We start from the raw sequence: 18,383 nt of genomic DNA, 5'->3' as shown, positions 1-18,383 counted from the left end.
GTAAATATGCAACCTTTATTTTTCTCTTCAAAATTTTTGCCTACTTAATCACAAACATTAAAAAACTAAAGAAATGTCATCTCTGATGGAGCATCAGTGGTGTTATAGTGCTTTGTTTTTAAGTGTGGGGAATGAGAAGAAGGAAGCAGTTCTGGCAACTGTAGGGAGACTTGATTCAAACGCTTGAAAGTAAACATGTTTTGGTACTGCCAAATGATTAGATTTTTTTAGCAGCGTTTAAAATTGTGTCATGCGATTGTACCAGCAAGAAATTATACTAGTATAACTAGAAAACTAAAAAAATGTATCATATCAGCCAGGTGCGTGATAATATTAATAATGTTCAAGGTACAATTGTACCTGTAAATGTAAATACACTAGACATTAATTGGTGCATAATTTTATTTCACACAAAGTCTTCCTTTATTTTAGCAATGATTACTAGCCTTAAAACAAACAAACAGAAGAACAGTCTCATTATGGTCCTGTGAGGGCGAGTGTTACTGTCCTTCAGTGATTATCCAGTCAAGTCCTGAAGGAGGCGCTGTGCTCTCTCCCGGTCAGTCCGTCAGAAGAAGAAGTGGCGTTGTTCACTGACGGGCTCCTGAACGGGTGAGTGCTGTGCACTACAATAATTTAGAAGTAGAGGAGATGCATTGAATCTAAGAAATTATCAACTTTTGTTTGTGTGTCAGTTCTTTGAATAGAAATTAGCGTTAAGCAGACAGCGGCAGTAAAGTTTTCAAGGACAGTTCACGTATTTCAACCAGTTCATCTCACCACTAAAACAATATTTCAGTAAGGTCAGAAATTTACACTTCAAATTTACACTCTAGAACTGCACTAAATGATAATTAATAAAGTCCTCTAAATGCACCAATGACATTACTGCTCTCCACATTAGGACAAGTTGTAGTGGTGAACTTTGAACTGCCCCTGGCGAGGACCACAGAGTTTCTTTTTAATAACTGAATTCTTAAAATCATGGATTTACTTAATGTAATACAGTTGCACATATATTGTTTCCAACCTTCTCGAGCAATGCGTGATCCTCCATAAACTTTCAATGGGACTGAGATCTGGACTGTGTGTCATGTCACTGAGTTGACTGACCTTTCCTGGAGATAAGCTAACACAAACATTTAAGTTCTCTTTTTTACTTTCCTCAACTGGGTGCTTCGGTTTGAGGTGGGGAATAAAATAAGTTGTGTTTCCCCCTTTTGTTGTTACTTGCTTCTCGCATATCTTACATATGACCATGTGTGTGCTTTTTTTGGGGACATCTTATATTTTGTAACCAAACCACCTCCACACAGCTGACTTTTTTTTTTTTTTAAACAAATTCGTCCACCACAGAGCCACTTTCCACCATATTGCTGCTATCCCTAAATGTCTGACTTATGAACATACATAAACAAATACACTACATGAGCAAGTCAGAAAGTCTTTATTATTACGGCATGGATATATTTTTTTTAGGATGGTATTTATATGGTAGTTTTAAAACCTATTTTCAAATGATGAAATGAGAAAAGTGTCCAAAATGAGTAAATAAATATAATTATTTTTGATGTACTGTGCAGTGAAAATGGTGGAGTAACATCCTCAACATGTGGTGACCCCATCCTTTTTGCCAGGTGTAGTTTCTATGTTAGAGCAGTTAATTCTAACCCAAATAAGAGATCTCTGCAAGTTACCAGGATTTTTCATAAAACATGTTGTAGTTAGTTTTGACAGTCACTGCAGATTACTGCATGGTGTTTCACAAGAAATGTATATTGCTGTAATATAATTCTACGAGAATATTATATGAAGCATGTTGTAGATCATAGTGTAGCACTCACCTGATAGTATTAATTAATGTCTGTATTTTTGAAAGATTTTGGCACAGTTTATATCTGTTATATATTTATTAAATGAGGCTGATATTGCAATTTATCATTTCCTTTAAGCAGAAGACAATATGACTCTCACTGGAACCTCAGAGGCCAAATGCAGCCTGGAAGAGAAAATGACTGTGGACATCCCGGACCTTCCTAGTGGTCCTTTAGATAAGTACAGAAAAAGAGCATCTTTCAACTGGAAAGAAATGGTGATGTTCATGGAGGGTGAGGAAATAATTGCTTTTAAGGTAACATTATAGATTTTACTGTTTTTTTGTGAATGAGCTTATGGTTTTGTTTATGTTATTGTGTGGTATATGCGAGATTATTGGGTACCAATGAAAGTATTATTGAGATTTGGTTTTATAAAAACAGTAAATGTTTGATCAGTTCTGATGTATCTTATGTGGCTTAACATCATGAATATGATATATTTAGATTTTTGCCCTGACAATTCTTTCTTTTTACTTTCTATTTATTGAGCAGCAGCATATTTTTTCGACACTAGAGAATGACCCACTCTTTGCGAGGCAACCAGGTGAGGATATTTCAGTAGAGCAGAAAAGAGAACTGACTTTCTGCCGCTGCAAACAGTTGTTTAAATACAACTTTCTGACACGGGATGAAATGATGCAGAATCCTTGGAAGATGACCATTCTCAATGATTGTCTGGGAATGTACGACTGGTCCTTAGGGGCCAAATACTTCCTGAACAAAGGGGTGAGCCAACCACTCTCCTAACTTAATAAACTGTTGCTGATAATAGACCACTCTGAGTAACCTTTTCATTCATGTTAGCTCAGATCTCTCAGAATGTGGTGATATCACAATGTAAAGATATGGTTTTGATAATTGTGTTACATTTGTTATATAAATTCTATTTTATATAATGTACTGTTGTACCTCATTGCACTTTGCAGATGTTTGGTGGTACAGTGGCCAACTCTGGATCTCAGAGACACTTGAGATTTGTGCAGGACACTGAGGAAATGATGGTAAGGTGTTTTACTCTCTGGCTGTTCTTTGACAAATTCCAGTGCTGACACATGTAGTTCAGGATCTACTTGGGTCTAAAGGTTGCTCAGGTTCAAAGTTCGGAACAAACGTAACCTCGGTCTCCACTGTCATAATGGAGACAACACTGAATGACTCTAAGTAACCTCTTTAAGACTTCTCTCCTACTGCACTATTTGAGAATTTGCTCTGAATTGAAATTTGTATTAACATTATATACATTTCTGTATAGCACATGACTCAGTGGAGTGTATATATTTCTGCTTCAAGTGTTGTAGACTGATTTATTCCACTGGTAAATATATTATTGTTTTTATGTTATTCCAATCAGCAGGTCATCCTTTTTGCCTTGCATGAACAATGATCATGGTATAAATAATGAGATACTTTTAGGTAGGGCCAAGTGGCTCATTTTTTAAATATTTTTGTGTTTTGGTGGAGGACTAGTGGAGGGCTAGTATATTAATAATAATGAACAATAACAATGATCTATTTTTGTAGGTTTTGTCTTAATTCACTTAAAATAAAATGTGTACACCTGTAGTTGAGTGGTGGATATGGAGCCATGAAAACCTCTAAGTGCAGTGGGTTTTTTTTTTGTTTTTTTATTGTTTTTTTTTAATTCAGTGTTTTACATATTTTGCTGAAGTCTACTCTATTTGTAACATAGTTACTTAGTGTTTGAAGTACTGACAATATTTGCAGTATCCAGTATTGATAACAATAAATTGTCTTATTAACAACCCAGAGCTTATTATCTGACACACTGACTAGATTTAGTATTCATACCTCCTGTCGAGGAATGGATGTGCTGGTCTTCACTGTGAAATAAAAACCCTAGATCTTAACTTACATAATATAATCACATACAGGGCTTGGACAATGAAACTGAAACAGTGGTCAGAGGGATTTTAAGCCATTCTTCTTGCAGGATAGTGGCCAGGTCACTATGTGATGCTGGTGGAGGAAAACGTTTCCTGACTCGCTCCTCCAAAACACCCCAAAGTGGCTCAATAATATTTAGATCTGGTGACTGTGCAGGCCATGGGAGATGGCTTCACTTTCATGTTCATCAAACCAATCTTTCACCAGTCTTGGTGTGTGTATTGGTGCATTGTCGTCCTGATACACGGCACCGCCTTCAGGATACAATGTTTGAACCATTGGATGCACATGGTCTTACTGGTGCAACGTGCAATTAATGAAGATTGGCCACCAGGCTGGTCCAATTTAGCCAGGAAACCTCCCACACTAAAATGATAGGTGTTTCAGTTTCATTGTCCAACCTCTGTACATCTTAGTCCCTAGATTGGTTTAAGATCCACTTTTTAAGGTGCATTTGTTGTATGTTTAGACTTTTGGATGCTTTGCACTGACTGAACTAAGCCATGGCAGCAACACGAGGGCCATGAGAACAACAGCCATTTATGACCCCAGCACTCAGGTACATTTTTTCCTTATTCGTTATGATGCTCAACATCTTATAATAATAAATATAGCTTTAAAGTAGAGATCCTGATCTCTGATTTTTACAGTTCTCTCTCTCTCTTCTCTCTATTCTCTCCCTCATAGGAGTTCATAATAAACTCTCCAGACTTTGAAGCAGCAAAATTCTGGATAGGAAATCTGGGAAAAACGGCCACACATGCTGTAGTATTTGCACAACTTTACACCCCTGATGGACTCTGCCATGGTTTACACTCTTTTGTGGTTCAGGTCATTTTCTTTATTGCAGTTTATATTTGCATACTTATTCATCCACTCATCCACTTTATTGATGTAATTTTTTCAGATTTGACTGGAATCCCCAGCATGTCTAGAGTAACCCTGAGGAACACTTGAATCATTGGTGATACAGGCCTTGTAATGAAGTGTGATATACACTGGAATCGGAATGATCCCTGACTCATCTGTCTCGTGTATATTCATGTGGCATATTATTTTGATGTTGCAGGTCAGGGATCCCAAAACATTGCTGGCAATGCCAGGAGTGATGGTTGGAGACATGGGAAAAAAATTGGGCCAAAATGGACTGGACAATGGGTGAGTACTACAACTGTACATTGCTGTTTATGGGTGCATGTGAGGTTTCTCCCTTAGCAGTGTTATAAGGGTTAATTCCTGTAATATACCACCAGGTGGCAGTGACTATAAAGAGATGTTGTATTGAATATTTAAGTACAGCTGATTGCATAATATTTGTGTCTTTTTACATGCCAGTTTTGCAGTTTTTCACAATGTCAGGATCCCTCGGGAAAATCTGCTTAATAAAACAGGAGATGTAACACCCGACGGACGATATGTGACTCCTTTTAAGGTCATCACAATCTTTATTTCAGTTTAAAATACAATGTGCAATTCTATGCTCCAACCTCATTCAGGCAAGAGTACAATATTGAAAAGGTGAAAACAATTCAGTATATCTGAAATATTATTCAGTTACCATAAGGAAAAATGTCTCATTTTCGCCTCCATTCTGGATGTGCCTTCAAGTATCTCACACATTTTCATTTTAAATAAACAGTGCAGTTGGTGCAAAGCAGTTCACTAAAGTGACTGATGGAAACTCTTGAAGAGGAAAACAAACTAAAGTTGTTAGCTCAGATGCTGTACCAGGAGTAATGCCTAACTAAACACAAAGATTTCTGTTTATTTGCAGTGTCATGTGAGGTAATGAGTCTCTCTCTCTCTCTCTCTCTCTCTCTCTCTCTCTCTCTCTCTCTCTCTCTCTCTCTCGCTCACTCTCTCACACATGAACTTACCCTCTCTCAGGACCCCAGTAAGCGTTTTGGGGCTTCTCTGGGTGCGTTGTCTGGAGGCAGAGTTTCCATTACAAGAATGGCTGTGGTGAATTTGAAGTTGGCCTTAACAGTCGCAGTACGTTTTTCTGCCACTCGATGCCAATTTGGGCCAAAAGAGGATGAGGAGATCCCAGTATTGGAGTATCAGCTGCAGGTACTTCCAACTCATCTCTCATTGACCCCCCCCCCCCCCACATTACATTACCATAGAAAAGCATACATCCATGTTAGTTACATGCCAGTGTTATCACCACACAACAGGTAAATTTCATAGGTGTGACTTAAATTGTTTTCTTCACGTTATGGTGGAATTCTCCTCTTTTTTTTTCTTCTAGTAAATAAAGTTTTGACGAAGAATGATGGTTTAACTTTTTTTTCTTTCTTTACCTTTTCTTTTTTTACCTTATTTTTTTGGGGGTGGTGGAACATCAGTGTCTGTAGTCTTAGTAGATCTGTAATAAATTTATAATATCTGTTAACTGTTTTACAGCTGGTTATCACTGATAGATTACAGACTAATGTAATGAACCAGTCACATTTCAAGTTGAGAAAATTCTGTAGTATAATAACATACAAATGGTCTGAAAAACATTATTATGTCAGATTTTTCTCTAGTGTAATTTGTCAAATTTGACCCATTAACATTTATTTTTAGCTCATTTTACTGGAAAACAGCCAGAAAACTAAAGTGCTAAGGCCTTGGCCTAGATCTCTTCAAAGCTGCACACAATAAAGCTACACAAATAATCTGAAGCTAAATGAAGAGATATTGGCTTCTCTGTACTCAACAAAACAGCACTTTGTGGGACATGATTCCAAGGAATTCTAACCAAGAAAAGTGAAACCAGAGGGCACAGCTGTGGTTGTTTTTTGGAACAGACAACTTTTATCTTTTTAATCTGTAATTTGTAGTAGTATATTTTATTTATCGAAGAATAAACTCCTGATTATATGTGTTCGATTTCAGCAATGGCGCCTCATTCCATATTTAGCAGCTGTTTATGCGCTGGATTTCTTCTCCAGATCCTCCTACATGAACTTTGTGGAGTTTCAACTTGGCCTCCTTATGAAGGACTACAGTGAAAGACAGGTATACTCATGCTGCAGTTAGCCTTAAACCAATAAATGCTCTGATCACTTCAACGTATGCTCATTTTTCTTTCGTGTGCATGTGTGTTTCTGTATTCTGCATCTGAAGGCTGAGCTAGGTAGAGAAATCCATGCTATATCCTGCTCAAGTAAGCCTCTAGGTTCATGGACAGCTCAGCGGGGTATTCAGGAGTGCCGTGAGGCCTGTGGTGGACATGGATACCTGGCCAGTGAGTTCTGCTTGTAGCTTTAACATTTCTACTGTCTCTTTCAGACACTAAAGCACTATTTACACTCATAATACCGGGTTCGTTTCCCAGTCATTTTTTGTGATTTCCCAGTATTGCAGCACATTTAGTCACATAGAAATAACCAAGTAAAAGTGCATGTGAAAAAGGGGCCTAGATTTCATGAAGTAATTTAGGGGTCGGCATTATTGCTGTATATTTTTCATAATTAAATCGCCCTCAGTTACCTCATGCTTTTCTGAGCACATTGTGAGATTCTTCAGTACTTGAAGAGCAGTGGCTAAATGCATGATTTATTATAATGGTTTGGAGTTTAGTTCAATTCTACTTAGTTTGCATTTTAGTGCTGTATATAGCATTGATTTAACATTGTACTACCATGTCTTAGGAGGGGAAATTTAACTCACAGAAAAGCATTAAGCAGCCAAACAGTGTAATTTGAGGTTTCCGATGTAAACCATGAAGCTGAATTGACAGAAAAACTATATATATATACTATACTATATATATATATATATATAGGTGTGTGTGTGTGTGGCTGCATTGATTACTGTTGTCACCTAAATGAGATTTTATTCTTTTCTTAGTGAACCGTCTTGGAGACATCCGTGATGACTGTGATCCCAACTGCACATATGAAGGGGATAACAATGTCCTACTGCAACAGACCAGCAACTACTTACTCAGCTTGCTACAGCACAAACAACAGGGTCTGTCTGTCAGCACACAGGCTTTATCACTAGAGTCTGCATGCTAATACAGAGTGCTAAAAAGAGGGGTCATTCTGAGTTATGCGGCATATTGAAGTTGTTATTATTATGTATGAAGGTAGTTTTAGTAAGACATTTTATTTAGATTGACCCCTTTCTTTGCATTATTACTTCTTTATGTGTTTATCACCCTCTATAGGCTAATAATTCCCCCTTTTCTCTCTCTTTCTCTCTCTGTCTCCCTGTCTCTCTCTGTTTGTGCACACACACTCACTCCTAGGAAAAGGGAGGATAGAGTCTCCACTGGAGACAGTAAACTTTCTGGATGACTGGAAAAGGATTTTGGAGAGCAGGTTCACAGCTGCCTCTGTGGACAAGTGCATGGACTCTGCAGGTATGTTAGCTTTTTTAAAAACACATGAAAAAGATACATCTACAAAGACCCCCTGCACTTCACTTCACTTTTTTTGAATGGTCAGTTCCTCATAACTCATTACAATTATTTTGTTTTGTCTTTTTCTCAAATATGTGATCATAGTGTCAACAAAAGATGACATTTTGTCACTGAGAAGAGTTTAGTTCCCAAATATTCTTGAATTTATCTGAGGTACCAACTTGTGTGTGGAGCAGTCATCTAAGCTAGTTTGTATTTGTATATTATATATTTATTAATATATTTATTAATATTCATTAATCTGTTGACGTGAGTTCAAGACATTTGAAACTGTTACAAAATATCTCTTAATTTGTTTGGGAAATACCTCACTAAGCTCCATCAGCATAATGTTACGCCAAGGAACGCCTCATGAAAATATTTATCTTTATCCTTCAAGATGGCATTTTGAAACCCTGATGTAAAAGATTGTTTTTCCTTGCTTCCTTGCCATTTTTCTTGCTTGTTTACTTTGCAAAATGACTCAACTACAATGGGTTGAGGTACAAACTCTCCTAAAAAACTCTGAGAGGTTTCTCAGACAATAAAAAATCCTTTAAAACACAAAAGGTGTCCTGTTGCATGTGTATTTTACTGTAATAAGATTGTTATTCTGTGGTGTAGACGCCCTTTCAGTGAGGAATGCTAATCCTGGGGCAAGGCCTCTACAGCACATCTGTTCTACATCTGCACTGACTGTTAACCAGTAAAGGATGGCCATTTTTAATTTGACAAAGAGGCATAGAGGAATACTTGCTGTGCGTTATGCTCTGTCACCCAGTATTTAACATGAACAATGTGTCAAGGAAATATTTTGAAGGCACTGATGGATATAACAAGGTTCTGAAAGCATATCAACATTTTCAGAACAGAGCCTTGTGTTTCCTAAGAGTAAATTTTGGAAATGGAAAATGTATTAATAATTGTATGCAATGAGCATTAATTCCAAGTTAAGGGAAGATGACAGAATTATTGGTTTCTATTGGATGGTGATGATATATGGCAATTGAAGGCTGTTTTACTCCTGTGTTTCACAGTACATGCCTGTACATTAATCTCCTGATTCCTCTGCTGTTAGTTTGGTATTGGGTTAGGGTAATCCAAGTTCTGAACCCATCCCCATACAGGACAGCTAAAGTGACATCACTGACCAGATGTTAGTAGACTGAGTGCACTGTGAAATGTACCAGCACATTTTTCACAGTCTGTGAATGGTGTTAGAGTAAGCATGTTGCTTTTGACCAAAATTTCAAACTCTGGGGTCTTGTAGACTTTCAAATGTCAAAACCAAACTTGCTCATTTCCTTTCTAATGGTTCTAGCAAACTAATTTACCCAATATTAAGTTTTACAGGACTTTATTTTCTGTCAACATTTCTCATGCTTTAAACATCCACACAAAAATAAGGTGCATACCATGCTGTCAGGGTTTCTAATCATGTGTGAAGGAGTGGGTATACAAGTAGGTCTTTAAAAGCTAAATAATTTGACCGGATAGTTAGATTTGATTCGTCCAAGTCCTCCCCACCTGTTTTTTACATGATCATTAATACCTGTCCCAGTATATCAGCTTTTCCTCTAGTCCCTGACCATTTGTTTTTCTCATTTATCAATTTGGTTTGAGGGAACATTGTGTACTACAGCTGTGTACAAAATGTATAAAAATCAAAGTGTGTGAACTTTTTACAGGAGATATCAGAGTTCTAAAATACACCTAAATACATTGGCTTTCATATGTGGTGGTCATGCTTATGTTTTTTATAATGTTATACTTGATGCAGCATAGAGCTGGGTGATATAGAAATAACATTCTGATACTTTAAGAGGTTTTAACAATACACAATATGCATTAAATATTATAATTATTAAGGTGAATCGGAATAATAAAGAATAAAGTGCCCTATTAAAAATACTATCAAAAACTGAGTGTGGTTAATATTTATTCAACATGTTACTTAATGCACTGCTCAAAATCCAGGACAAGAAGACTTATCATGCATGTAGTGAAACATGCAAGTGGTCTTAGAGTTCTGAGTATATACAATATATGCTCAGAAAAGCTTAATTATTAACTGTTTATTACAGTAATTCTAAATATTTTTGTATTGCCTACTCTTACTGCTATAACATTTTGATTTTTATGTCTGATTTTATCTTTTTTGTACTTTGTCTTCAGTGCCTCTGGCAGCGTATAAATGGCTGGTGTGTTTTCTGCTTGGGGAGAGTGAGAGGAAGTTGGCCCAGCAGAAGGCTCTGGGTTTGGGAGACTTTGAGGCTCGCAATAACAGCCAGGTACACCTGCACTCTGTACTTTTCTGCACTCTGAATCATCTGTGTGAATTGATACAATATGCAGTACCGTGATCTCTCTTAGGTCAGCCCTGAATGCTCTTCTGTGAGAAGAGAAACGCATAAAATATGATATCAGTTGTATCAGTAGTAGAAGCAGATTGCTCTATTCAAAGTGTTGATTTACAGCGCAGTGCTAAGTAATCACATATATTCTAAATAAAGCCAAAATTTTATAACTTGTCTCTAAGTCGAACCCGAACATGGTACTGCACTTACTTAAAGGACCTTTTACTGCATTGCATCAGATTCAATGTTCTAAAGATTGCTTTCTTTTGCCTGTAAAGTAATATGTTAGAGAATGCACATTTTGCAAGATTTTACATAATGGAGCATTAAAGCACTAATTTCAGCAAATTACTGATAATTTTATATTACAATTTACAGGTGTGTGTTCTCTGTAGGGAAACTTGTGCTTATTTTCTTGGATAGGGTACACAGGTAATGCATACTTTGATTTTGCATACAGCAAAGTTTATTTGCTCTGGTTTCTGGTGACAGTACTGCATCATTCATTCTAAACATAAGCAACCCCCACAGTTACTGTAATAGATTAAGAAGAATTGCTTGTAATTACAGCACATATGGAAAAGGTCAGTACTCTGGTTTGAGGGTCTGGCCATAAAGAAATGTCATGGAATGGGGCTACAAGGACATGATATAAGAGCAGGAGTTTAGAGAGCTGGCAGATGTCCAACACAAGTCCCACTCCACCCAAAAAGTGTCTAACTCCACATGTTGTACCCCACCCTTCTCCTCCTCTCTGGCTGACATCAGTTATTCTAGTGTCATTCTCTCCAACACAGAGTATAACCTGCCAAGTGACCTCAGATGTGGACTATGAAAGAGACTTAAGTTGGCTACAAATCAGCTTGTAAAACTAGGCTATTAAAACTAAAAACCATATTAAAATGCACTTACAACAGAAGCAGACATGGCATCCTCTAAAATGTACAGCAGCATGGATACTAATTAACCAAGGAAGAGAGCTCATCTTATATATGGTGTGATATGTTCTGGCAGATTATTAGGACAGTTTATTTACCTGAATTTTAAAGCTTTTTTTTCATTGTAGTAATTGTGAACTGCCTAATAATTTGTAACATTTGACATTTAAGTAAAAGTCACTTACCAACATCACTAAACATACCTTTTGAGTTCATGAACTTGATTTCTATCTTTATTATTGTACATATTATTTGTAGTAGAAGGAGCAGTAGTAATGAATATATACTTTAGTAAATAATAAAACTTAGGAAAAGCAGTGGTGAATTTCTTTAACACCAGACTTGACTGTAACATTCATCCTGGTGATAACCTCTTAAGACCTTACTCACTTCATTCTCTGTGTTGATTTTTCCATTTGATTCATCATAAACTGAGTTTTGACTTTAGGGTAGTAAACTGACTGCTTTAAGCTTCAGCACTCTGTGTGCATCTGAGTGGATACTTCATTTTATTTTTATTTATTATTATTATTTTTAATGTTTTAATGTTCTCTCTATATAGGTATATTACAGTCGCTCACTGGCGATAGCCTACATTGAACACACAGTTCTGCAGCGTTTCCATGATCTGCTGGACAATGAGGAAACCCCAGCAAATCTCAGATCGGTTTTGAGGAAACTTTGTGCACTCTACGGCCTCTGGACTCTCACCAATCATATGGCCATCCTATACCAGGGTAGGCTTTTCTGTGCCTTCTCTATTTTATGTTATATAGATGTCATAGTATTAAGTAATGTAATTTTTCCCTACAGTGTGATTTAATAAATACACAGATTTTTTTTTTTGTTCCATTAGGAGGTTATTTCTCTGGTAAGGAGCCTGCAGACCTAGTCCAGAATGCTATTCTTGCTCTCTGTGAACAGGTCAGGATTCTCTCAGCATGAAAACATATAAAGATGACACATACACATAAACAAATACATGACACATGCACCACATATAAACAAACAAAAACAATAAAATTGGTAAAGACTCAGATTTTTTAAGATAAATATTTGAATCTTACTATCCCCAGCTAAAAGATGATGCCGTGGCTTTGGTTGACGTGATTGCACCTCCTGACTTTATTGTGAACTCACCCATTGGCAAAGCTGATGGTGAGGTAAGAGACCTGCTGTTGCTCTACACTCAGCTGTGAAAACACACCTACACTCCCCTACTCATGCGCATGTATTTTGGTAACCCATTAGAAACTTATATATGTACACATTTTTATTATTATTATTATTATTATTATTATTATTATTATTATATTTTGTGACAAGTTGTCATTACCAAATGTAAATACATTACTACCTTTTTGTTTGAAGTGTTCAAAAATGTATAGGTTGTCACTTAGTATTAATAGTACAACTAATAACTCATCTGATCTAAATATTCACATTCATTCATTCATTTAGTGAATTAAAACATTTGAAAACAGCTTGCGTTTAAGTGCCTTTGTAAAGGACTTTAACCTAAGACACTACAAGTCTGCAAACAGTACCGTATTTTCCGCACTATAAGGCGCACCGGATTATAAGGCGCACCTTCATTGAATGACCTATTTTAAAACTTTGTCCATATATAAGGCGCACCGGATTATAAGGCGCATACAATAGACGCTACAGTAGAGGCTGGGGGTTACGTTATGCATCAATTAGATGGAGCTGCGCTAAAGGGAATGTCAACAAAACAGTCAGATAGGTCAGTTCAACTTTATTAATAGATTACAACCCAGCGTAGTTTAAGGTAAAACATGTAGTGTCTCGCTTTATTCCCTCGGAAACTCTGTTTAGTCTTCTTTACTTGGCGTAGGTCATCTTGTTGCTTCCTCCACTTTCGCACCATTGATTCGTTAATGTTAAATTCTCTTGCTGCTGCTCTATTCCCGTGTTCTTCTGCGTGACTGATCGCCTTGAGTTTAAACTCTGCATCATATGCGTGTCTCTTAATAGGAGCCATTTTGGGGTCTTTACATAAAAACAAATGGAAATGAAATATATATACCGGTATATATCCAGCATGCACCGCGCACGGAAGAAAATGAAGTAGGCGGCTGCTTATCGTAGTTGCGAGACCTGTTGTGGCTCAATATTGGTCCATATATAAGGCGCACCGGATTATAAGGCGCACTGTCGGCTTTTGAGATAATTTGAGTTTTTTAGGTGCGCCTTATAGTGCGGAAAATACGGTATATGTGTATTTTTCATACTACTTACAAGGAACCATACTTTTTGACCTCTTAGCCCTAGCCTCTGAGCCATGGCAATTCAGAGACTGTTATTCTTGCAGAAAGCTGTTCAGTGCTCTTTCTTTGGCTCATAAATGCTATCCTGCCCCTATATAATTTTCTAACCGAATATGAAGATACGTATCCTCCTTTTTAAGGAAAAATTGTGAAGGCTCACTTTAGGGATTGTCAATGTTTGAACACACTAATCAGATAAGCTAAAAATAATGTTTTACTGCCTACAGATGTTAGTACAGAGTGCCTATGATTACACACTGTTTACAGGTAAAAACACTTTGTCACTATAAAAATCAGCAACACTTTTTTAAATGAATACATCCAGTGCTTAGGCACTCTTAAACAGTCCTTATATATTAACATTGTCACATATTACTAAACAACTAAAGCTGAAAGCTGAGTTACTACCAAACTGCACACAAAGGCATGTTTGCTGAGCCATTGCCCTCAAGGGGATTTAATTTTATGTGATCCCACTTTGACAAGTCACGTTGGTTCCCAATTAAATATGTTTTCTCTACACTGTTGATCCATTGTCCACTGGACCATAACATTTTAGGTGAAAGAACAGGCAGCCCTTTTATTTACATCTAAATAGAGAGACCCAGACATTTAACAAAACAGTGAGACAGACAGACAGACGCGCGCACACACACACACACGTGTACACATTTTCACTGATTCCACTTGTAGGTCACACACACTTGAGGCTTGTTTATAGTTGAGTCAGTATTTACTGGAAAGTTACTCTTCATTCCGGCACTGGCTCCATTCTGACTCCACTCCTCTAGTTCCTGTAAAGAGGATTTCTGACTTGTGAAACACCAAGGACTGTTGGATTGAGTCCTGCTGCTTAAGTCAACTTATATAGTGCTAGTGTATTGTCATATGAGTGTTGCGCTGAAGCTAATAAGGTTTGTTAATAAACATATTTTCAGTGCATTAAGCTGAATTTGGCAGCATTTTTAAAGTGTGTATGCATTTTGTCATTTTGATGTTTTGTTTCTTTTTGTTTTAGCTCTATAAGAACTTATGGGCCACAGTCATGCAGGGCAAGAATGTTCTGGAGCGTCCGTCCTGGTGGGCTGAGTTCTGTTTCAACAAACCTACAGTGGGATCTCTCCGAGCCAAGCTCTAAATGTTCTTGGAATGCAGACAAAGCACAGACTGTCTGTTGCAATGGCAAATACGGTCTTTAATAAATTATAGTTTCATTAGTTTTATTGATCTAAATCTAAATTAACAAAGCATTAACTGCAGATATCTTTTATAATGAGCTCAGGTGGCCTGCTAGGAGACTGTTTTATTACATTCAGAGCATGTTTGTTAGTTAGATTATTAATCCAGTGCAGTGTGGGATTCTTTTGAATTTCTTCATTGTCACTGTATTGTAAAGGGAAATTATTCACATTGGTGTGAATATGTATATTTAATATGTAAAGTCACTCACAGTGGTCTTGCATGTAGGACTCTTTCAGAAACATACCAAGGATATTTGACATTGAAAGCATTTATTGCATTTTAAAAGCCATGTCATAATTTTGTTACCTTAAATGGAGAGGAATGTGCAGCCTGAGATATGCATTTCTGGTAGAGAGCACTACAAGGCAATAAACTGATATATTTCAGATTTGCCACTGTTGATCATTATCAGAAATAGATACACAAACTCACAAATAGGTTCACTGGTTGTTTTAGAGGGTAAATAAAATAGTTATATTTGGGTTGAAAACATTGCTGCACTCTGGATCCTGTCATAACCACTCTAAAACCTCTGCATAGGAGTGTTTCTTTATATTACTCCATTCCAACCACTCCTAATGACTTAGTTATGTCTATAGTGCAGTGAAAACATTTGACATAGTTTTAGAAAAATCTGTTGAAATACCCTTTAACATAAAGACTCTTTATGAACATTCTGTAAGGTAAGATAGTCCCAGTTCTCTCTGAGCACTTATCGACTACGAACTCTGGTTCTTATACTTGTTCCATTCAGGATTCTTAGAATCTTTTTTGCTTCTGGAACCCGACCTCATTTGCACTAGTTTTGATGGGAACTAAGTAGGTGTCACTTCACAGATCTGCTGTCTGTTTTAACCAGAATAGAACCAGAGCCAGAGGTTAACAGGTCAGGAAAGAGTCATGCTTTTCCACTGTTTACAGGGATTTGCCTGGATTAGCCGAGTTGCCTTGCCCACAACTCCAAAAGTCAAATAATATGGCATTTTCCTGTTTTTATTTCCTTGCAAATTTCTGTTTTTAATCAGAAAGTGGAAAACATGTCTGCTGCAATGTAAGACTTTAGTCTCAATAGAGTTTTAGTTTGACCGTCATTGATGTTGTCACAGTTTGTGCTGCTCAGGCAGCCTACCCCCATCATCCTTTACCCGCAGTCTTGTAAGTGCCGACATGATTAGTAATATTTAAAGAGCTTCAGTCAGAGTGCAATACTGACAATTTTACAGTTTCTCTCAGCCAATCACATTGTGGGGTTGGAACTAACTGTGGTATAATCATATTTGAAGATTAGGGTTCGTGTAATTGATTTCTTGATTTCACAGGCCACCAAAGAGTACGGATATTATAATATTTTCATCTGAGAAAAGCCAAGGTAAAGCCTTATTGCCAAGTTGTATTATTCATTACAGTAATACTCACCATAGTTGTGATTTATTTGTTCTTATCATGTTGGTAATTGTATTAAATGTTTTAAAATATATTAAGTTTGATCTTGTGTGATACTGATACTGAGATTAGATTTATGTTAGCACATTTTAATAAATGTAATTATAATAAATACTCATAAAATTAATACATTTATGAAACTTTATGGAATTTTTTTTGGTACTTTTTCTAAAAGTTAAAATAATTCAAAATAATGTGCTTCAGATTTGATTTCTAATAATTTTTCATTATGAATAAAACCAAGGGGGAATATATATCATATCATATATATATATATATATATATATATATATATATATATTTATGAGATATGATATATATTCCAATGTTTAGACTAATATATAAATTATAACCTTGTTTTTAAACTCCTAAGTTCTGATGTTCAGAGTACCCTGGTGTTATCCTGCAAATGATGTATTTTTAACATCTTCCACTTTCTCACATGACAAGAAAGCCTTGCTTCTTTGTCATTGTGCTGTCTAAGACTTGCCAGCAGCTTTGTGGTTTTTAAAGAAGTATATGTAGTGTACTTCTCACCCTAGGATTTCCATTAAGTAGTGTCCAGCTTTTAAACAAGACTCATGTGCTGAATTCTCACAGAAAGCAGATGTCATGGTTTTGTTTTTGTATAAACTGTGTTTTGGTTTAATCTCGATGCAAATGTTTTTTATTTCCCTGTAGCCCACTTATGATGTACTTTTGATTTTGGTACCAAAAAGTCATGCTTTGAGACGGTTAAATAAAAATCACTTCAGACAGGCTGTGCTGTGTTGTCTCATTCAAAAAGCAGTCTAGATAGCCACCATCCTTCTAATGTTAACATGAAAGAATGAGGATGCACTGTTTTAAGGTTGTTGTAAGCTGGTATAGATATTCAGAGGATTCACAGCAAGCTTTTTTCTATGTTCACTGCATGGCTGAGGACTTATTTGTACTTTAACAAAGTTCATGGTTGTAGACATGAGTTTGGAAAATTTAGACATGGCCAAAAGGACTGACAAAAAAGCCTACAATTTTACACGAAATAATTATAATGACAACGGTAACTTAGTATTTCACTATAGTATTCAGACACTTGTTCTGTAATCAAACTAGCCATAGTGCTGAAAGTGATTTCTACATATCTGTGTTGACACTTTGCCCCTCTTATTTGTAAGTAAAATAATCTAGTCCTCTCATGGTCCGTTGTCCAGTGGTGCATTTTATTTCTTTTGCACAGATGTTATATTATTCTGATCAGGATTTTTTTTAGTATTAAAATTAAGAGGTATGCTTCAAAAAAGCAGGGAAGTCCTGATTTCCAGGTTCTTGTCAGAAATAGAAGGAAGAGATCCATATCATTGATTGTGCCATCTCCACTGACTGCATACCTTTCCTATTCATCTAATTTTTCCATTCATTTACCCACGGTTTTTGTCTTCCATAGTCTTGTGGCATCTCCTGTGCTGCGTATGTCCATATGTGCATGTGTGTGCATTCCACACATTCAGGAGAGAGCTCCAGGGAAGGCCCTGGACAACAGAGCGCTTCACTGCCAAGTCTGTGTTTTTGTTTCAGCCAGAGTTCAACTGAATGAATACCCCTCCTCAGTAAGACATGGACCCTTGAAACTTGTTTGGAAGGCTCTGATTCTTATGAATGAAGGTCAAGTTGGCTTTAAAAGAGACACTTCTGGATCAATGAATGATTACAGAGCTTGACTGGAACCATTCAATTGTACAGTTTGTATGATCCTTATAGAAAAGCATGAAAAGAATTGGGCTGCCCTCAAGCAGTTGTAAATGAGTCAAAGGTCACCATGCACAATTCAAAGCACTGGAAATATGTCCTATAGACTAACAAACTTCAAATTTCTTACATTTAAAAATAGACGATTGGATAGCATGTGTCCACAAACTTTGGGCCATATAGTGTGTCAGTAACTATAAAAGTAA

The 18,383-nt window shown here is 36.7% G+C and overlaps 1 protein-coding gene across 4 annotated transcripts; it reads left to right on the top strand.

Moving 5' to 3' along the window:
• Positions 1 to 221: 221 nt before the first annotated feature.
• Positions 222 to 16,679, top strand: acox3 (acyl-CoA oxidase 3, pristanoyl). Of its 4 annotated transcripts, none has more exons than XM_066680809.1 (19): positions 222 to 320; positions 433 to 612; positions 1,956 to 2,131; positions 2,370 to 2,603; positions 2,804 to 2,878; positions 4,252 to 4,341; positions 4,470 to 4,613; positions 4,852 to 4,940; positions 5,118 to 5,214; positions 5,670 to 5,852; positions 6,666 to 6,788; positions 6,897 to 7,017; positions 7,623 to 7,745; positions 8,026 to 8,139; positions 10,354 to 10,469; positions 12,036 to 12,210; positions 12,330 to 12,397; positions 12,550 to 12,636; positions 14,783 to 16,679. In XM_066680809.1, exons 3-19 carry the CDS (start codon positions 1,964 to 1,966, stop codon positions 14,900 to 14,902), a joined length of 2,127 nt encoding a protein of 708 aa, XP_066536906.1. In that variant the 5' UTR covers positions 222 to 320; positions 433 to 612; positions 1,956 to 1,963; the 3' UTR covers positions 14,903 to 16,679. The 4 variants fall into 4 exon arrangements, with proteins under 4 accessions (XP_066536906.1, XP_066536907.1, XP_066536908.1 ...); XM_066680810.1 differs by having other exon boundaries at positions 1,953 to 2,131; XM_066680811.1 differs by lacking the exons at positions 222 to 320; positions 433 to 612 and adding an exon at positions 738 to 798.
• The last annotated feature ends 1,704 nt before the right edge of the window (positions 16,680 to 18,383 follow it).

This window comes from Hoplias malabaricus, chromosome 9 (assembly GCF_029633855.1).
Source record: "Hoplias malabaricus isolate fHopMal1 chromosome 9, fHopMal1.hap1, whole genome shotgun sequence".
In the NCBI taxonomy this organism is placed as follows: Eukaryota; Metazoa; Chordata; class Actinopteri; order Characiformes; family Erythrinidae; genus Hoplias; species Hoplias malabaricus.
Note: the sequence above shows the minus strand (reverse complement) of the source record. Positions and strands in the feature narration are given on the sequence as shown.

What these genes read in the sequence shown, in the direction of transcription:
- acox3 (XM_066680809.1), top strand. Translation starts at nt 1,964, where the DNA reads ATGACTCTCACTGGAACCTCAGAGGCCAAATGCAGCCTGGAAGAGAAA. An exon ending in AATACTTCCTGAACAAAGGG is followed by an intron (nt 2,604 to 2,803) that starts GTGAGCCAACCA and finishes TGCACTTTGCAG; the next exon opens with ATGTTTGGTGGTACAGTGGC. An exon ending in AGGCTCGCAATAACAGCCAG is followed by an intron (nt 10,470 to 12,035) that starts GTACACCTGCAC and finishes CTCTCTATATAG; the next exon opens with GTATATTACAGTCGCTCACT.